General features: G+C 44.4%; 1 protein-coding gene across 5 annotated transcripts; it reads left to right on the top strand.

Moving 5' to 3' along the window:
* Positions 1-144: 144 nt before the first annotated feature.
* LOC147020730 (uncharacterized) lies at positions 145-18,026 on the top strand. 5 transcript variants are annotated; one of them, XR_015061941.1, is made up of 4 exons: positions 154-268; positions 5,996-6,139; positions 17,085-17,330; positions 17,457-18,026. XR_015061941.1 is itself a non-coding variant. In XM_085896316.1 (4 exons), exons 1-4 carry the CDS (start codon positions 170-172, stop codon positions 17,518-17,520), a joined length of 480 nt encoding a protein of 159 aa, XP_085752442.1. In that variant the 5' UTR covers positions 160-169; the 3' UTR covers positions 17,521-18,026. The 5 variants fall into 5 exon arrangements, 1 of the variants encoding a protein (XP_085752442.1); XM_085896316.1 differs by having other exon boundaries at positions 160-268; positions 5,996-6,066; XR_015061939.1 differs by lacking the exons at positions 154-268; positions 5,996-6,139 and adding exons at positions 287-381; positions 4,892-5,011.
* The last annotated feature ends 3,868 nt before the right edge of the window (positions 18,027-21,894 follow it).

The raw sequence follows: 21,894 nt of genomic DNA, 5'->3' as shown, positions 1-21,894 counted from the left end.
AAGAAAAAAAAACACCCAAAATTGTGACAATTTTCTTCTTAACATCGTCCAATGACAGCGCTCTTGACGTACAGCACCACGCCCATCAACCAATCACGCGCTTCGTTGCAAGCGCTCATCAACCAATCACGCACTTCGTTGCAAGCAAGCTGTAAACTCACGAGTTGTCATGGCGACGTACATTTGGTCTGATACAGGTGCTGCTGAAGATTCTGAAGGCAGTTCTTCGGGGTTCTGTTTGATGCGCGTCATCAACACCCACAGCAAAGTAATTCCTTTTCGTGAGAAAAGCATTAAGAAATTTCACGAATGTGCTGCTAAGTGGATTGATGTGGAAGGAAGCCCCGAAAGTAATGTCGCTACAAGTACACCACAGGCTCGGTGTGTATGATGATGATGATGATGATGATGATGATGATGATGATGATGATGATCTGGAAGGTAGGATCTCCTTTCTGGCTAAGCGCATGTAAGTGGTCACCACCCCTATTTTAGTGGGGCATACCCTGACTTGAGTGGCATTTTTGAAAGTCACAAAGACTACTACTGGTCATGAAATTAGGTTCATTGCACAGACAGTGTTCCATAGGACCTTAATATATAGGTTCATGGGTCTATGATGTACATTACTGAATATACATGCCCAGTATTGGCCTTTTTTTCTTGTTTCACCTTAAAATATGACATATATTAGACCAGTGGTTCTCAAACTTTTTTTGACTACCGCCCCCTTCTGCCCTCTTGGACCGGCCCAATGCCCCCTTGTCCTATCGTTCGTGGTCCGCCACCCAGTGGGCAATAGGATAGTCCGAATTTATGTCGATAGGAAGCAAAGATAACAGAAGCCAAATATTTTCTCAATAATATTTTACTTTACTTTTCCATTTTATTTTGCACTACCTCCAATGTTTCAGCAGAACAGGTCCAGGTGAGGCAAACTGGGAATCTGTTATCACAGGCCCAAATACCGTGAGTGTGAAGGGTGGGCCTGGTGACTCGCTGCGAGATTACAAACATCTGACTCCATCTCAGTGAGGTAGAGATGCAGATCGCCCCTCTTGGTGATGTCAAGGCGGTTTCGATACTTGGTCAGCAGCACCATCACGGCGCTGAACCCTCTTTCAACAAGGTATGATGTGGGGAACGCCATCAGCAGCAGTTCTGCCTCTGTCCACATTGCAGGGTATTCGCCCCGCTCCAGAATCCACAATTTGCCGTATTCATGCTGTGAGAATCTTGCCTTCGCCTCATCATCATTCCACAAGTTGATAATTTCGTCCTGTAATTCGCGCTTCACATCTCGAATGTCACATTTGAATGGGTTGATCACCCATGCTGGCACCGACAGTTCTAGCATGTCTCTGAAACCCTGCTATATATCTCCACGAATCTTCTCAAGGTGATTGCAATAAACGAGCAGCTCTTCATCAGAAACAGCAGTTTCCTTTGCCAACCGGGGAAAGTGGTACATATCTCTGCGGCCGAGGGTTTCCCTGTGCAGAGTCGCCTTGGTTACGAACGCGCTGATCACTTTCTTTGCTTTAATCAGCGTCATATGGTCACCCTGGAGTTGTTTGTTGACATCATTCAGTACACTGAATATGTCCGCGAAGTAAGCCACATCATGCTCAATCACATTCACTTTCTCCGATAACTCTGTATCAATTTCCGACAGAAACTCGACCACTGTCGAGAAGAGGGCAAGGAAACCGGTCAAACAAGTGCCTTTGGACAACCATCGAACTTCGGTGTGCAACAAGAGACTCTGGAATGGTTCATCATTCTCCTGGCAAAGCTGATGAAACAGCCGATCATGCAGAGACGACACCTTGATTTTATTCACTGATTTGATTACTATTTGGAGTGATGTGTGAAGTCTGGTGCTGAGAGCTTTTGCTACAAGATGCTGGCAGTGCATGACAGTGAATGGCGAACACGGACGGTACCTGGTTCTTCAGAAGCGCAATAAAACCACGCTGGTGGCCAACCATCGCTGGTGCCCTGTCCATCGCACAAATGAGAATGTTCTCCATCGGTATGTTCTTATCAGTGAAGTACTTCTCCAACGTTTGGAAGATGGAAGAACCCTTCGTATCGGTCTGGAGAGAGCGGGCAAACAACAATTCCACCATTTCCTGAGCACGGATGAAGCGAACGTAGCAGAGTAACAGAGCTTCACTGTCACGCAAAGTGGACTCATCCAGCTGGATGGCGAAGTGCGTGCTTCTCAGCTCACAACACAGCTTATCTTCTACATCTGATGACATTTCATCAATCTGCCTGGCCACGGAATCAGTGCTGAGCGCAATCGACGAGAGAACTGGATACGGATCCTAGCCCATAACAGGTTTTATCACTTCCCCAACAGCCGGTTTGATCATCTGTTCGCCGATTGAATACGGTTTTCCAGATCTGGCGAGGAGCAATGACAGCTTATACGACGCTTCCAGTCCTTTATCCACGAGCTTTTGGCTGGCTTTGAACATTGTCGTTACCGTGGATCGCTTCTCAAATTTCTCTTTCAGCGATTGGAAATAGCTGACCTCTGCGCGAGCCTTATCACTGTGCTTTTTACTCAGGTGCTCGCTCAGTCGAGATGGTTTCATTGCTTCATTGGACAGCGTGATACCACACAACAAACACATCGGTAACTGCGTGTTCGTCAGGGATGGAATGAATCCATACTTGATGTATTCAACGGAATACTGACGACACTTTTTCTTTGAGGCCGACATCTTGAAGCCGACCGGACGTGAAGCTTTTTTGAATAACGAAATCAATACGCCAAGATATGGAAAGACTAACACCAGTGATAAGGCCAAACAATAATTATATATTTCCGGTCTCTGGTCAGCGCGCGCATCGATTTTCACCCTGCGCATCAAAAAAAAATTTTCTTCACATTTCCAATGGTAGCTACAACAGCGCGCGCCTAAAACACAATGCCGCGCTGCCACAGTACTCTCGCCTCACTGGGAATTGCACTGCCGGATCATAACACATGTATATGGTATTCACACCATGTGTGTATTAAAAAAAATACACTGACTTGCATTGTTGGTAAACAAGTCTGTAATATGCTTGAAGAACTTGATGATTTTCAGAATAAATACATTTTAAAATGTGTTCATTATTTACAAAAAGGCCGACCTATCCCATTGCCTGTCTTTGATTTCTCTCTGGACGGCGCCACGGCAAACGAGGAGGACCGCAACAGGCATTGTATGGCCAATTTGCCGAATGGCACCGGCTAACCTGCTCAGACTGCAGGAAGCCCAATGAGTGCTCCTAATTGCCGCTGCTCCTCTAAATCGCCAGTGCCCCCCCAAATCATTGCCAGCGCCCCCCTACCACTCGTGGAGTCTGGAGTGCCCCCCTGAAAGTTCCCAGCGCCCACTGGGGGCGGTAGGGACCACTTTGAGAACCACTATATTAGACCATGCAAAAATACAACATATAAAACATCCTGTATGAAATTTCTCATCTAATCAAAAGGTTATCACCCACCATCTGAGAAAATCAGCATTTGTGTTGGTCAGTGGTGGATTCGCATGATATATGCACATTCTGGCACATTCTTATTTTTTATTGTTTTATTGCCCTTTTAGAGCCTGGGTCGATGAAATCCCCTAACAAAATGACTAGTTTATCAATAACTCATATTTACGTGTCTTAAATTATTCAACTTATTACCAATAATGAATGTAAAAAAAAATTGAGATGATCCGGCTGGATACTTAATTACAGCGGCTTGACCGAACTTTCCAACTCAAATGTCCGACTGCACGTCACGTTTTAAAAAAAATGCTTTTATTCTTCTGTGCATCAGATTATTTTCACTCAAATTTATTTACAAATGGGGCACAGTGATATAGATATAATAGTATAAAAAATATATATTGAAAACATGCATGGCTTTGGTTTAGAGTAATTTTGCATTTTTGGCCGACTGCACGTCACTTTTTTGAATTCGATTAAAAAATTAATTTTCTTAAAATTAAAAAAAAAATTTTTTTCCAGGTATTAAAAAAATATTTTATTAATTTAGAAGGCAGTTAAAACAGTTTTGGAGAATTTAGAGAGCTTTTTATTACTCCCAGAATTGATTGAATTGAAAATTTACGTCCAATAATTTGTTCGATAAATCCTCTCTTTTAGTGCTTTTCAGCATCTGACAATTACTGAATAGAGCAGTAATAAAAAAGTAGGTATGTATTATTTCTTAATAATCCCAGAAATTGGTATTTTGATTATTAGATTAGTTGCTAGAATAATAATTTCATTGAAAACTCACAAAACCATCAGAATAGGTACCCCTTCTTCAAAGTATCATATTTCGGTATATATATATATATATATATATATATATATATATATATATATATATATATATATATATATATAAATAATATATAAAATATATATATATATATATATATATATATATATATATATATATATGTAATTAAGCTCTACGGTTTTTTTGTTCTGAACTCAGTTAGACTTACACTTTCAGGAAAATGTAGTGAGAAGGCAATGGAACAAACTTCATTTTTTGACATTTTTGAAACACAGTGGTAACCACTTACATGCGCTTAGCCTTCTACCGTTAACTAATTTTTGACAGAATGGTCAAAATCAATACCCAGTGATTACTATACTATAGAATCTAACTGTCATGAATCTGACTGGATGTTCTACTCTAAATTCTGCTGTCACTTATATTTATCCTCTTCCTAGTAATCTACACTCTTGCTCATTTCCCATCCTAACTACTTAATAAAATATAGTGATGAGTGTAGATCATTGCTTGAATGTTATTTTTTCAATATATGGAAAGAAGTAACTACTCGTTTACAAAATAAATCCACTTTGTAATTGATACTTACAGGAAAGACAGCATCAAGAACGCTGATAGGGGGAAGATGTTCAGTGGGTGGCAGTTTGCTAACAAAAATCTACAGTGCAGATCAGCAGGTACCTCACCGATGGAAGAAGTTTCTGGCATGTGGTGAGAACAAAGCAGAGCTTATCAGATTGTTTTTTTTTGGTTTCATGGAAAGTCTAAACCCAAAGCCTTCAAGTTGTTTGCAAGTGACACTGTTTGCCATGCTGTCTTTCAAGAGTTGGGGAGTTCATTCACAGTCAGTGATGAATTGGTGAAAGGTGAGGAGAAATTTGTTTGCAAAATGTATGGGCAGGACTGTAAGAAAGTCAATGAAGCCAGATACAATCTGTTCCTTATGTTAACCAAAATCAGAGGCACGTCTTCCACCCAATGCAGATACTTTCTGAAGCAGCATGTCATGAGAGCAAATTACCAGGCTGCTGTACACACTCGATGTCTGGAAGTTTCCACCAATTCCCAGTCCAAATGGACATGGATGTAAAGTTGTACATGATGAATTAGACATCGACTGGCGTGATCTGCGTCCAGCTCCGAGCAGCTTGCTTGAACTAACATATTGTTCATGCAAGAAAACTAGCTGTGAGAAGCTGTCTGGTGCAGGCAAAGGAACATGTTCTTGTCGACGGCATGTTGTGTCACGGACGGAGCTTTGCAAGTGTGTCGACTGCAGAAACTCTATTACCACAAAAGAGTTAGATTCTGATGACGAAGAATCAGATGAGGAGCTGATGCTCCGTGACACAGTGACCCGTGTCATCATTGTGTGATACCACAGTGTTTTACATTGATGTACATGAACGTGTTAAACATGAAAGAATTCATTTCAAAGAAAGGCTACTATTTTTGCTTGTACTTTTAAAATAAAATAATTAAAACACAATGCAGGTAGTCTCCCCATTATATGAAGACATAACATAGACATCAGAATTCTCATCGAGTAATACATAGCTATCTCAGAATGGACACAAGATGGTGCAATAGGTTTTGCTAATTAGCATAACTAATTAATGTGCAACTTTTTGCACTGACGAGTTGTGAATTCTTTATAAGTGACTTTTTAAAATCTAAATCTCTGCAAAATTTCAGGTCGAAAAACGAGGAGGGGCACAAAAGTCAACAAGAGTGCAAGTGAGCACAATATATGCCCGAACAAGAAGGTATATACAGAATTGTGCTACTACATGGATAACAGCATCCAAGTTGCCATGGCAACCACTTTAGATGATGAACGTATGTCGTGACACACCGTCTCCACAGTCTGTACCTATGTACCAAATATGAAACGTGAAAGTAGAAAACTTTGGGAGTTAGAGTGCGGCCAGGAACGGATGGACGACTGGTATCACATAATACGCTCCGATGTATGTATATATATATATGTATATATATATATGTATATATATATATATATATATATATATATATATATATATATATATATATATATATATATATATATATATATATATATATATATATATATATCGGGCGTATAAAAACTAGACACATTTTGTATGCTCGGCCCACGGTCTAATATGAAGGGTTATTTTCTTCCTTTTTTTGCATACAGTTGAGGCTTGTGGAATAGCGAGTGTAGGTACAATGAACGAATCAGGACGTAACAGCAAAAACAGGAACAGGGGGGAGAGAGAGAGAGAGAGAGAGAGAGAGAGAGAGAGAGAGAGAGAGAGAGAGAGAGAGAGAGAGAGAGAGAGAGAGAGAGAGAGAGAGAGAGAGAGAGAGAGAGAGAGAGAGAGAGAGAGAGAGAGAGAGAGAGAGAGAGAGAGAGAGAGAGAGAGAGAGAGAGAGAGAGAGAGAGAGAGAGAGAGAGAGAGAGAGAGAGAGAGAGAGAGAGAGAGAGAGAGAGAGAGAGAGAGAGAGAGAGAGAGAGAGAGAGAGAGAGAGAGAGAGAGAGAGAGAGAGAGAGAGAGAGAGAGAGAGAGAGAGAGAGAGAGAGAGAGAGAGAGAGAGAGAGAGAGAGAGAGAGAGAGAGAGAGAGAGAGAGAGAGAGAGAGAGAGAGAGAGAGAGAGAGAGAGAGAGAGAGAGAGAGAGAGAGAGAGAGAGAGAGAGAGAGAGAGAGACCAACAGTGGAGGGCAAGATGGAGGGGGAATTGGACAATGGTGAAGAGGTATCACCATGGACTCAGCTTGAGCACTGGATATTCCAATGACTTGTGGAAATCTAGCCTTGACACAAGGGGAGGAGATGAAAGGATTCCATTGAGTGCCACACATTGGCTATGAGAGTGGAGGAAGTCAGTCAGCCATGTGTGGAGTCGGCCTTGGATGCCATTAGCAGAGAGTTTGGAGAGCAAGGCGGGATGCCAGACTGTATCAAATACACGAGGATATGTCCAGAGAGACAGACCTGATCTCATGTCTGATATTGAGGGCTTCCATCTGAGAGTATTGAGGAAGATGGCTGAGCAGGTAAGCGAGATGTTAACGGATATTTTCAATAGTTCACTTGAGTCAGGACAGGAGCAAATGTCACACCATTATTTAAGAAAGGATCCAGAGAAGAATTGGGAAACTATAGATCTGTTAGTTTAACTTAAGTTACGGGGAAGGTGTTGGAGATATTAATTAAGGACCAGACGAGGAACCATTTAAAAAATACAAACCAATTAAAGGTAGTCAGCATGGGTTTAGCAAAGGTAGTTCATGTTTAACAAATCTTTTAGAGTTCTATGAAGCAGTTTCTGATTGGGTGGATGAGGGAATGGCAGTGGACATAGTATATCGAGACTTAAAGAAAGCATTCGATAAGGTACCACATAGGAGGATGTCAGCCAAGGTACGGGCTTGTGGAGTGGCTGGTTAGGAAGCTAATTTGATTGCAAACTGGCTTAGTGGTAGGAAGAAAAGAGTGGCTTTGAGTGGGAGGATGCAAGTCATGGTGTACCTCAGGGATCAGTACTCGGACCATTACTATTCATTATTTACATCAATGATTTAAATTGTGGGGTGAAGAGGTTTTCCAAATTTACAGATGACACCAAGCTTGGAGGTAAGGTGGATAGTAGACGGGGTGGTGATCATGTTCAAGAATGTATTGATACTCATAGATTGGGCAAAATATTGGAGGATGTAATTTCACCTGAGCAAGTGTATGGTATTGGGGATGGGAAAGAACAACGAAAATAGAGATTACATGATGTAATGGGTAATTTTGGAGCGTGTTACACGGGAGAAGGATCTGGGGGTGGTAATAGGTATGGGAGGGAAGCAGGCAACAGTTCCAGGTAGCAATAGGTGAAGCAAATAGTGTTTCAGGTTGTATTTGGAGGGGGATCAATTATAAATCAAGAGGTGTTAACATTGGATAGGAATTTCGTGAGGGCCACATCGAGAATATTGTGTGCAGTTTTGGTCACCGCAACTCAGGAAGGACATAGGTGCCATATAGAGGGTTCAACGCAGGGTTACTTGATTGCTTCCGGGCCTAGCTAGACTCAGCAACGGGGAGCGGCTGAAGGAGACAGGGTTTTATACAACAGAAAGGAGGAGGTTACGAGGTGATATGATAGAGATGTTTAAGATAATGGAAGGCAGAGACAAAATAAGGGAAGAAGATTTATTCAGCAAAGTAGACAATGATTGGACCAGAGGCCATAGACTGAGGGTAAAGAAGAGTCGAGTTAAGATGGTAGCAAGGCAGGGGTCTTTCACTCAGAGAGTAGTTAATGTATGGAATTGCCTCCCTTGAAAGGTAGTGGCAGCAGAAACAGAAGATGGGTTTAAATTGGAATGAGATTGGTATCTGGAAGTTATGGAGATTGAGGGGTATGGGGATGTTGGCAGGACTTTTGGGTAGTTTGAACATTGATGGGTGATTGTGTGCATGTGTACGGAGTGTTCTTCATGGTGTTCTTGTCAAGCGGTGTTGTGTGGTTGATAATGTGTTTTTTCCCCAAGACTGTCTACGCCCAAGCCCCCTCTCCTGGAAAGAAAAAAAAACTACAAAAAAACACTTAAGAAACATTTTGTATTTTTCTTGTGTTGATGTTGTGTTGATAAGTTCGTGTGGTGTTGGTGTTTTTCATATCAACTGCTATGATGGATTCCATGACCTCGCTGATGATTGGAAGTAACCTGAAATGTCTGTCGTTAAGGGGATCCGTTTTTTGTACCTTTCTATGTAATGCTGTGTTGACCGATTTCCAAGCAGATGGAAGATGACCTCGGGTAAATGAGAGGGTGAAAAGGGTGAGAGAGGATGTGCAAGAAAGAGCAGCAGAGGAGAATTTCAGGACATGCGAGCTGATGCCGTCCGGTCCAGTGGGAGAGTCAGAGTCCGGGGATGAATGAACCTTCTTTAACTTCTCAGGTGCAAAAAACGCAGAGTTGAGGAGCAGTTGGGTACGACAGGGAAGGATGGGGACTGAGATTGAGGGGTTGGAGACACAAGATTTGGAAGCAAACACATAATTGAGGCGTTCAGCCTTCTCACGAACTGAGTCGGCTGTGGTGCTTTTGAAGAGAGGGGAGGGATGGAAGGGGAGCATACACCAGAAGTAGAGTTCACAAGGCCCCATCAGGTTTTAGAGTAATGAGAGTGGTTTGAAAGTTCATTGAGATGACCTAATAAAACCAGTCGATGTCCGTCCGTCCGTACGTACGTCCCCATTTTTTTGATATTTGGTATGTGGGTAGATGTCGATGAGGGATGCACGACGGTATGACCTTTGACCCGACTGAAGGTCAAGGTCACTCCAAAGTTGAGAAATCGTCCATTTTCAAAATCTATCTCCTCCGCCGTTGATGATCCAATCTTCGAAATTCCTTCGGATTCTGATAAGATGGAACAATATCTAAATTTGGTCAGGCCGGTTTTTTGAAATTCGTCCTGGTTATCGAGTCACGTGTCTTCAAAGTTGGAAAAATCGTCGATGTGATGCGGTCAAAAAAATATTTGCCCAATCTTGATGAAACTTGGTGTGTAGGTAGGGGTCGATGAGTGATGCACGAAAATATGACTTTTGACACGATTGAAGGTCAAGGTCAAGGTCAAGGCGATTCCAAAGTTGCAAAATCGTCCATTTTCAAAATCTATCTCCTCCGCCGTTTGTGATCTGATCTTTGAAATTTCTTCGGATTCTGATAATATGGAACAATATCTAAATTTGTTCGGGCCGGTTTTTTGAAATTCGTCCTGGTTATTGAGTCACGTGTCTTCAAAGTTGGAAAAATCATCGATGTGATACGGTCAAAAACATTTTGCCCGGTCTTGATGAAACTTGGTATGGGCAATTCCAGCTACAGAGTAACATGACCACTGAGAATTCAAACATGAAATGGCAATCAAATTTGTTTACGACTGTATACTTAGTATATCCAGGTGTAAGGATCAAAAGGAGTTGAAGGTTTGAGATGAATTATAATATTTTGGTACACTTTCAAAATTTGCACATGAAAACCAAAGCTTTTTCCCCCAAAAATCCTAGTTTTCAAACCTGGGCAATGAACAAATGTATAACTTAATGCTATGAAACATTTCCATTTTATGATTATGTTCATTTCAAAGCGTTGGAAGCACCATTAGTAGTTTGTCTGAAAGGTACGCTTGTTCTCAACCCAATCATGAAGCGGTAGACAATTTGAATCTGTCACGTGAGTAACAAAAAAGTTTAACTTTGTCCTCATTCTATAATGCTGCTGAATATTTATAACAACATCCAGGCATCATCTCTTCTATGTCCACCCCAGACATATAAGATATAAAATCAAGAAAGCAGTCTATTGTTTCTGATATAGTTTGTCTCAAACTTTGTAACGTGAGTAACGTCCAGTGAGGAGGGGTGTAACGTGAGTAACAGTGTTTTACCAAGAAATCTATAAATTATCATAATTTATTGATTCCTAATTGGCAATTAAGCAGTTATTGTCTTTAGACAAAGGTGGTAGCACATCCAAAGTATCATAATACGGAAAGGTCCATTTTGGGCGGGTCAGTTTGTCAATAAATAGTATTTGAAGTAACAATGACGTTACGTCACGCACATCGCTCAAATACCGGGACAGGACCCTTTTCCACTTGCGTCTTTCATGGTGTTTTCCTGAGAGCTAGGAAATAAATCGTACACCATTGTTATCTGCGTAGCGTCCCCTTTCACGTCATGTGTAGATCATTAAGATCCAATCAGTGGTTATCGCACAACGCGTTAATGAGTGAAGCGTACTTAGTGGGCTAACGCTTCACAATGCACGGCACGGTGTCATCCTCCAAGTCGGTCACTCAACTTCACGGCCACACCAACCACAAAGGAACGGGCTTATTCAGCTGAGATTTTGCAGCCAATCAGTGACGAGCTAGCGCAGTACCGCGACGTTTGACCGGCCTCGATCGGACCAGTCATTCCGAAGTTATCATCTTCTGTCCAACAAACATGTCGATTTTTCGAAAACGAAAACTTGCATCATTATGTTAATTAGGTTGTTATTTAGGTGGCCCATGCCCTTGTCCCTGTGGACCCCATGTCTTACGGTTCTGCAGTCCTGCGGCTGTACTGTCATTGTGTCGTTTCTGACCAAGAAACCGTTTGTTTTAACTGATCTTTCCCGTTATATCGTTGGGCTGCGCATTCAAAAAATTTAAGGTACGTATTGTTACAGTGCCGGTGCTTCGCCCGCGAGCCGACTGCTCTGACGGAGCTGCAAGTCGAGTCGGCCTGACCGATCGCCTGGAATATAGATCACCGCCCGGATAACTTTGAGGCTGACGGGTCCTTGTGCAAGAACCGAAATACGCCAATGGGCAGACCACGTGGGGTAGGGTCGATTGCCAATCTTCAATTTACCTAAATACCCACGTGATCCAACTACCGGGGTATTCCACCCTCGACGGAACTCGTACGGAACAAGCCGCTTAAGCGAGCCTGTCCCGTGCGCGATTCTGAGCGGCTTAATCGCCGAGAACCGTCGGTCCGAATGTCCCCCTTTTACGGCAAACCAACGGCTTTCTAACTCCCAACACAAGAAATGCTCAGTCAATGAAAGAATCGACGCGACGAGCTGAAAACATTTAACAATTGGGGTATTTATTGATAATAATGGGGAACTAGGGAAGCACGTAAGAGCAGAACTATACCGACTATACGAAATTCAATGCAATCATTTACAGCACACAAAGCACTTCACAGTTTCCTACTTATTATACGGGCCCACGGACACACGTACGCACACACACACCCAATAAATGGTGGCTGATGCCTTTAATAACGGACTCCAGCTCAGAGGGACAGATGAGCTGAAACCCAGAACCTATCTCGAACCTCTCCACCTCGTGTGGTCTTCAAGCTGTTTGGAGCCGGGCTCCAGCGAGAGCGAGCTGGATCCAATCGCCGTGAGCCGCGATCCTTCCCGAGCTCCAGCGAATCCTCTCGCGCTTCCGAACACGTGCTGGTGAGACGAGGCGCCGATCCTTCCCGTCGATGCGTCGCTATCTCGAAGAATCACCTCCAAGATGAGGCCGATGAGTCGCACCAAGCTGGGAACCAAGCGGAGAACAAAGAGCTCCACAAACCAAGAACTCCGAGCCGAACAACCAGCTCAACTCTCTTCCGATGAACAAAGCAGACTCTCTTCGACGAACCAAACCAGAGCCCAAAAAGCGAACCGAGCTAAGCAGAACGCGAAGGTCTGCTGAAAAGCCAAGCCGAAGCAAAAAGCTCTCCAAAAAGCCTCCAAAGCAGAAAGCCTTCAAAAAGCCTCCTCCCTAACCCAAACCAAGCCAAAGCAGAAGCCTAAGCTCGACTAAAAGCCAGCCCGAACAAAGCAGAGTCTTCTTCTTCTTTCGGCTGCTCCCGTTAGGGGTCGCCACAGCGGATCATCCGTATGATCCGCATAGTGATTTGGCACATGTTTTACGCCGGATGCCCTTCCTGACGCAACCCTGGTCGCCTCTTACGACACAGGGATATGGTACACCTATTTTAACCGGGGTATACACCGGCCCAGTACACTGGTACTCATTTCGCCGACCTCGGAAGGATGACAGGCTGAGTCAACCTCCTGGTGTATTAATTCAGTGGCCCAACGGGGCTTGAACTCAGGACCTTTTGGATCCCAAGCCGCTGCCCTAACCACTGCACCAACACCAGGCTTCGAACAAAGCAGAGTATCCCTTCTTTATTCCTATCCGCCCTCGAAATTTCCCTGTACGAAAACGCGCGTGCGAGGGCCGTTCGCTACCTGCCGAAAGGGCCCCGCACACGACGTCCCGTGAAACCGGCGTGGTTCTCGAAACAGCTACAAGCGGCCCTTTCAGCTCGCTGTTCCCGTCTCTTGTCTGGACCCGTCTGTCCATTTCCACGCACGCCATTTCACCCACACTATGCGTACGTTTCAGTATACTCGCTGCACTCACACCTTTCACCATACACACCAGGACAATTACACTGGGGATTCGTGCTACCACAAGGGGTCCCGGGGCCTCCATACCCCCCAAGCTCCGCGTGTACCCGTTCACAGCACTCGCCCCCCCTAACTCGCACGGAGCGACTGAACCCACCTGGTCACGTTCAGCTTCAAGGGGGCATATTCCCTCCTCTCGTTCCTGAAGGAGGCTATCCTGCTGCTTGCACCGGGCCACGACACATTCCCCCAGCTCACCCCCATTGTCCTCCACTACCTCTATGTGTGTGTGTTCGTCTTTAGTTTCATTTAATTCCTGCGTCTCAGTCGTCGTCACCTCTACCTCTAATTTCTCCGTCACTTCGTTTATTATTTCCGTTTCTTCCTCTCTGAGCCCCCTTAGTTGTTCATTATCTTTCCGGAGCTTTTCCATCTCTGTGGACTCCAATTTTGCTCTCTCCTTGAGTTGGTTCATTTCAAACTCATATTGTTTTTGTTTTCTACCCCACCGTCTCTCACGTTCTTCATTCTCCAATCTCATAGTTTCTTTCAATTGGCCAATCTCCTTTTCCCGTTTCATTCGTCGTTCTTTCACGATCTCCACGAACTTCAACCTTGCTTTCTTTTTTAGTTGTTCTTGTCCTTTTTGTTTCATTCCTTGTTCTTTTTGTTTCTTATCCCACTGTCTCTCTTGTTCTTCCTTCTCCAATCTTATAGTTTCCCTCAACTGGTTGAGCTCCCTTTCCTGCTTCATTCCTTGTTCTTTTTGTTTATTAGCCCACTGTCTCTCTTGTTCCTCATTCTCCAATCTCATAGTATCCTTCATTTTGTTGATTTCCTTTTCCTGTTTCATTCCTTGTTCTTTCACTATCTCCGCACACTCCAACCTTGCTTTGGCTTCTAACTGTTCGATCTGCACAGTGTGGTTCCTTAACATTTCATTCTCCATTTCTTTCTTTCCTCTCTCAACATCCTCAGCTCGTTTTGTAATCCCGTCTCTTTGTCTTGGCGTTTCTGTAACTCAGAAGCTTTTTGTTCTAATTCCTTTCTCATCTCCACACCTCTTTCACATTCTTCCTTTCTCATTTCATCCATTCTCTTTCTCATCTCCTTTAGTCGGTCAATTTCTAATTCGTGTTCACATTTTTCTCTTTCTAGCTTTTTTTTTCCATTCTTCCTCCAAGTTCTTCCTATCCCGAGAATTACTAATTTGCTCCTCCTCTTTTCTTTCATTCAGTTCGCTCGCCTTTTGTAACAAAAACCCACGCAACCAATCTACTTTCGTCGTTTCCCCATGTATTTCCTCGACTGTGCTGGCCAAGTCCTCTTCCAGCTCCAGAATTTGTTCCTGTGCATCGGCCAATCGTTGTGATTCCGTGTGCAGATAATCTTCATAAACCCAGTCTGCGTTGGCCAAGTCCTTTTCCAACCCCCGAACTCGCTCCTGTGCCTCGTCCAATTCAATCCGCAATTCTTCTACATAGTTATCAGCACATTCCCACTGGTCCAAGGCATCCGACAAGCGTCCTTGAAGCTCATGAATGTATGCGTTGGCATTCTCATTCATCTGCCCCGGCGAATACCGTGTCCACGCAGCCTGAACCGGTGGGCGGGAGCACTCCCCCCGTGCCTTGCGGCTCGTTGCGCTATTAATAGCAACCCGCGCATGCCTCGTGCCGCGCTGAGGTACGGCCGCGCCGCCATTTTGCGACTCCGTTTTTGGTTGCCCATAAAGTTCCTGCACAGGCCGCTCCCACTGACGACAATCCGTGGTGCGATTATAATAAAACGAACCGTCCCGGGCCATGGATTCTATTTACTCAACATCCACCTCACTACCCACCAGGCTCAGCTCGCCTTGGCTGAACATTTTGCGTGCTGGGAATAAAATTTATAACGCTCGTAATTTGGGGACACAGGGGGGGGTGGGGTTGCTCCGTATACCCCTGATCTGACTCCATGAATTTTTCTACGGAGGCGGAGGGGGCCGAATCGCACTCCTGACAACCACTGTTACAGTGCCGGTGCGTCAGCCACGAGCCGCAAGTCGAGTCGGCCCGACTGATCACCCGGAATATATATCGCCGCCCGGATAACTCCAAGGCCGACGGATCCTTGTGCAAGAACCAAAATACGCCAATGGGCAGACCACGTGGGGTAGGGTCGATTGCCAATCTTCAATTTACCTAAATACCCACGTGATCCAACTACCGGGGTATTCCACCCTCGACGGAACAAGCCACTTAAGCGAGCCTGTCCCGAGCGCGATTCCGAGAGGCTTAATCGCCGAGAACCGTCGATCCGAATGTCCCCCTTTTACGGCAAACCAAAGGCTTTCTGACTCCCAACACACAAAATACTCAGTCAATGAAAGAATCGACGCGACGAGCTGAAAACATTTAACAATTGGGGTATTTATTGATAATAATGGGGAACTCGGGAAGCACGTAAGAGCAGAACTATACCGACTATACGAAATGCAATGCAATCATTTACAGCACACAAAGCACTTCACAGTTTCCGACTTGTTAGACGGGCCCACGGACACACGTACGCACACACACACACCCAAGAAATGGTGGCTGATGCCTTTAATAACGGACTCCAGCTCGGAGGGACAGATGAGCTGAAACCCAGAACCTATCTCGAACCTCTCCACCTCGTGTGGTCTTCAAGCTGTTCGGACCCGGGCTCCAGCGAGAGAGAGAGCTGGATCCAATCGCCGTGAGCCACGATCCTTCCCGAGCTCCAGCGAATCCTCTTGCGCTTCCGAACACGTGCTGGTGAGACGAGGCGCCTATCCTTCCCGTCGATGCGTCGCTATCTCGAAGAACCACCTCCAAGATGAGGCCGATGAGTCGCACCAAGCCGGGAACCAAGCGGAGAACAAAGAGCTCCACGAACCAAGAATTCCGAGCCGAGCAACCAGCTCAACTCTCTTCCGATGAACAAAGCCTCTCTCAACACGAACCAAGAACTCCGAGCCGAGCAACCAGCTCAACTCTCTTCCGATGAACAAAGCAGATTCTCTTCGACGAACCAAGCCAGAACCCAAAAAGCAAACCGAGCCAAGCAGAACGCGCAGGTCTGCTGAAAAGCCAAGCCGAAGCAAAAAGCTCTCCAAAGCAGAAAGCTTACTAAAAGCCAAGCCAAAGCAGAAAGCCTTCAAAAAGCTTCCTCCCTTACCCAAGCCAAAGCAGAAGCTGAAGCTCTACTAAAAGCCAGCCCGAACAAAGCAGAGTATCCCTTCTTTATTCCTATCCGCCCTCTCCCCCGCTCCTGGCGTGACTCATGCCCTCGTGCTCCGTCCCCCGCTCAACCACGGGTGGGAGGGAGTTGTTGACATGAATCACGGGATGGGAGGGCTCTTCTTCCTCTTCACAGAAGAGGGGGAGGGGAGTCTCCATTGTGTTATGATCGCTCCCTAACTATTAAATTGAATCGCGCAGCGCACTAAATCGATTTCTGCCCATTTCCACGATTTCCAAAAAATCGATTAAACAATGGAAGGTGAACTATCTAGGGAACAAGCACTTATCGACATAACTGACTAAAGGAACCTGAATGTTGTGTGCAATCGAATTCCCAAATTCGTAACAGTATCCTCAAGAATTAAGAATCAAGAATTAGTTCCGATTCAATACAAAATCGACCGTAGAAGTTGACTTCGTCGGCTGTTTTTTGTTTTGCTCGCCGAGCGGCAGCCATGACATCGTGACGCTCGGCACGTGCGAGTTGCCTCCTCTCCTATTGGAGGGATCTGTATTTGGGGTGAATTTTAGAATTGTGTACCAAAAACAATTCTAAAATTGTTTTCAGAATGCCACTTTCCAATGCTGAGAGGCAAAGACGATTCCGTGCCAAGAAAAGACGGCTTGGCCAGTATGAAGAGTTTAAAGCCAAACATCGAGAAGAAGTGAAAACAAATCGAGAGAAAAAGAAGAATAAAGAGAAACTGCTACCAAAGAAAGAACAACTTGCCCTTCAGAGGAAGAGGAGGCAAGACACCAAGAAAAGGGTGGCAGCTTGCAGACAGAGGAAGAAACAACAAAACCAGAATGCATTGTAAGTCATGATTAATATTTATGTCATTCCAATGAATATGACGTATCCTGAATGGCAATGGTTGATGTCATGTGGTTAATGGATAACATGAACATGTATTAAAACGGTTTTACCTTTTGTTTTCAGAATATTGAGATCGGCAGATACTATGCTGTCTACTTCACCAGAAAATACTACATTGGACGTGTAACATCAGTGGCTGAGGACGACATTATCCGTGAACTTCCTCCACAAGTCTGGTGACAATTACATCTTCCCAAGGAGGCCAGATGTTGAAGATGGTGTTGAACCCAACAGGATTTTCTATGGCCCCCTCACTGTTGGCAACCATGACCCAGATAATGTAAAATTTATGGACGTCAGTGAGTCAGACATCCAGAAGCGTTATGAGAGCTTAAGAAAGCTGCTCCAATGAACAGAGCTGTCACTATAGATGTAGGGTCACGACCAATCAATTACCTGCTGCAATGAACAGAGACCATGTGACATACATGACAATGGGTTATAGTGACTATTTACCATGTTAACAGACTGCTGGATGAAAAAGTAGAACGTGAGTGTGACATGTGGCGGGGGGTGTGATGGAGATATATGTAATTGTAAGGGGTTTTGCATTCAGAAGTTAGTATTGCCTAAACGTTAAGGCCTACATGTACTATTCTGTTGAATAAAAATGGTTAAAGGTTGTGAACATCACAGTATGGTGAACTTCCACCACTCCAATCTACTGGTAACGTGAGTAACGTAACGTGCGGAACGCAACTTTTTTTCTTCAAATGCCTTTTGTGCAAAGTTAGTTATATTATGTTAAAATCTTGGTTGTGTTATAAAATTCATGAATACAGTTTCAAACATTCATAATCCATTTTATTCTGAAGTGCATCATTTAACAAGGATATATAATATAACCGAAGTTGGGTGAAAAAATGCCGTTACTTTTGCGTAACTTGAGTAACGCTTAAAAAAATTTAGGTTGCCGGCATAACCACTGGGGTTCTTTCTGGGTTTTCACTTCTATTCTTGGATAATGGCCAGAGGTTGCCACAATGTAGAAGTGAGAAAGTTTTATCCTTTTACAGAATAAGGAAACAACATTATGCTAGACTAATAGAGTAAATGTAACGTGAGTAACGCTGGAATTGCCCTATGTAGGTAGGGGTCGATGAGTGATGCACGACGGTATGACTTTAGTCCTGATTGAAGGTCAATGTCATGGTCACCGATGTTGTAAACTTGTGAAATCATCCATTGTCAAAATATCATCCGCCATTTATGACTCAGAAATGCGGTTTGATTTCTGAGGTCCGGTTTCTATCCTTTTGAAGACACATTGATCATAAATGTTCCAAATCAACCATTTTCAAAATGTATCTCTGGATAGCTCAGAAATGTAGTTTGATTTCTGAGGTTTTCTATCCTTTTTACTCCCGGGCTTTCATCTGTACGTTGAACCAAAAGACAAGACGACATTAAAGCGATTCTAAGCCGATCAGAGATCCACATCTACAGAGCTTCAGAGATGACAGTCACCCCCAACCGGGGGTAATTTTTGAGGTTGGACTGATGGTGTTTTTTAGACGTTCACAAGCATGTGCTCAGATTAACCAATTGGAGCAGAAGAAGGAGACATTTGTGGTGAAGTTTGTCATCACCAAATCCAAAAGGGAGGATTTGCCTTTTGGAGAAATCTGGTTGGAAAGTTTACAAATCGAGTCAGTCCCATGATGTCTGTGAATGAAAAACACAACCATGCATGTGTAAATTAGTGTGTGTGTGCGTGTACACTGAAGAGGGTGCAGAGAATGCTTGGGAGGATGCAAATATAGAATGCTGAGATTCATTGTCGGCCAGGTCAAGACATGCAACTGGCTGATACACTCAACAAACCAAAGACTTCAAGGACCCAAGAGTCGACAAGGAAAACGAGTTTGAGATGGTAAACATGGCAAAACATACCCCGATCTCTCAACCATTGATAAGGGAGATCGAAGGTGACACCAGACGAGATGGCATAATGCAACAACTCAAAGGAATGATACAACATGAGGTTGAATCAGTCCTTGCACCATAATTCCATGTGAGAGATGAACTGAGCACTCAGGGAGACCTGATCTTCAAGGGAGAAAGAGATGCGATTCCCGAGTCATAAATGAAGGACATGGTGGAAGAAGTTCACTTATTTCATCTGGGAGTGAACGGACATTTATGAAGAGTCAGAGAATGATTTTACTGGTCCAGAATGAACGCTGAGATTAAGAACTTTATTCAGAAGAGTGAGACCTGTCGGTCTCCAGAGAGAGAGAACAGCCAAAGGAAACGCTTCACCCCCTTGACCTTCCAGAGCGTCCACAGGCAAAAGTGTGGTCAGACCATTTCCACTTGGAGTGAAAAATGTATCTAGTTCCAGTGGACTACTTCTCCAGCCTCTGTGAGACAGACTTCCTGAAAAACACCCTCTCATCAACCATCATTTGCAAACTTTGCCAGATTTTTTGCCAGACAATTTGCCAGATATGGAATCACAGACATGCTGATCACAGATAATGTGCCACAGTTCACAGCAAAGGAGTTTGTGAGGTTCTCAAAGAAACGGCAGTTTTATTTTAATCGAATGTTATAACATGAACATTTATATTAAAAAAAAAACGAACCTGTAGTTTAACATACTTTCACTCTGAAGTTACCAATCGTGTATGCGCAGAGAGGAGTTAGATAACTTTTTTTTTACTCTATCTGTCTGTCTGCCAATTAAACAAAAATGAAAATAATTCCAAACAGCAACCTTGGTGTTTTTAAGAACGTCATAAAGGACACAAACAACAAGCACAACCACCTCATGTTGTGTGTTAAATAAGGTGTTGTAAGACTCTGTATCAATGGTGGTATACGTCTGAAATTTCTTTTTTCTACAACATTTAAAATTCTTATCTTATTGAAATTTAATATTGTACTTGAACACTGAAGAGCACAAATCACCTTGTTGGCACTTTCAAAACCCTTCTGTTTTGCAGCACTTGGACAAAATATTACAGTATTTTACATCATCACGACCAATCAAATTTTCCGCTCACATACTCCACCCATGTCCTTGTTTATTTTTGTGAACATTGTCGAGGTTCATGCAAGACTGAACTGAGCTAGCACGAGAACACTGAATGGATCAGGATGCAACAGGACAAAGGGAATAGCAGAGAGAGGGGAGGGGAACACCAGCAGAGAGAGGGAGATCACGCCAGAGGGACGCGAACAAACAATGAGTGTGGTGCAGAATGAGTGGCAGGAGAGGATGCATGGGTAGACAGATATTGATACAGAAGGAAACTCGCAGCAGGGAAAACTGGGAATTTGGAAGGAGGAGGGATTGGGATGTAATGGGGGGAGGGTTAACGAGGGCAGAAAAGATCATGGTTTTGGATTGGTTCCGATCTGAGATGGTGGCTAACAGCTGTTTTGAAGACTTGATGTTTAGAAGACTAACCCCACCCCCCCCCCCCCCAATCGAGCACGTTAGTGGACTCATCCACCCCATCGTGTAAAGCGACCAATCGTACTTGCAGATGACTCACTACAACCTGACAGACACACACACCACACTCAATATTTGTGTCAATTGTGATAACCCCTCATCATCATGGGTGATTCCAATGATCTACATACAGGTTTGTTTATACTTCACCCTGTAGTAATTACGGGATTATTACAAGTTATTAACAAGGCTACTGGAGGTCCTGCTGTTTGAGAATATTGTTACGGCTGTGGAAATTCGCAAACCACCATTCAGGTCCCGTAGGTGAAATATCTCTTAAGTGCATGTGTAGTTAGCCCCAAACCCGTTGTTTAGAGGGCATAAATGTGATTCATTCGGGCTGCGACGCTTTGAGTCAGTCGTTTTTCTTTCTCTATCTTTTATTTCAAATAAAACCCAACGAGGACGCTCGGTGAGCTTTTCGTGCCACTCTTCTCCGCGCTTGGTGTGAGGGGAGAGAAGCGAGGGGAGGGCAGCTGGCGCCCGATTGGTGGATGCGCGGTGTGACGCGGCCAGGGAGGAGGAACGCCCCTCTTCGAGACCTTTCTCGAAGCGCCTCGAAGAGGGGTGGAGAAAAGAACGGGGCGGAGCTCCGGGATATAAAAGTCGGGGACGGGCGAAGCAGTTTTGTAGGTGCTCTTGCTCGGTGGATATTCTGGCTTCGTGGTTGCTCTCGCTCTCGTCTTCCGGCTCGCTCGTCCTGGTGGCCGCTGGCCTGGTCTTTTGTGGGGCAGTTGCAAGACCCCACTGGCGGGAAGGAGCGTCCGCCATTCCCCTCTCCCGACTTTGGCCATCCACGTTTCCCCCCCCCTCTATCCGCGCTGGGATAGCGCCGAACACTCGGTCCGTGGCGTCGAGTGGCCAACACGTGCAGGCGCGAGGCACGCAGGAGAGGACTCGCCTACCACGCCAGGGCACGGAGTCGCGGCCAGGCGGGACCACGTCGACGGACATAGGAGAGGGACTCGACGGCCCAAAAGGAAAGTCACCATTTCTTTTCGGGGTTTTTTTTTGGATGGAACTTGTGGCGCCATGTCT

This window comes from Eptatretus burgeri, chromosome 9, assembly GCF_056783735.1.
Source record: "Eptatretus burgeri isolate ZD-2024b chromosome 9, Ebu_testis_v1, whole genome shotgun sequence".
Taxonomy (NCBI): Eukaryota; Metazoa; Chordata; class Myxini; order Myxiniformes; family Myxinidae; genus Eptatretus; species Eptatretus burgeri.
Note: the sequence above shows the minus strand (reverse complement) of the source record. Positions and strands in the feature narration are given on the sequence as shown.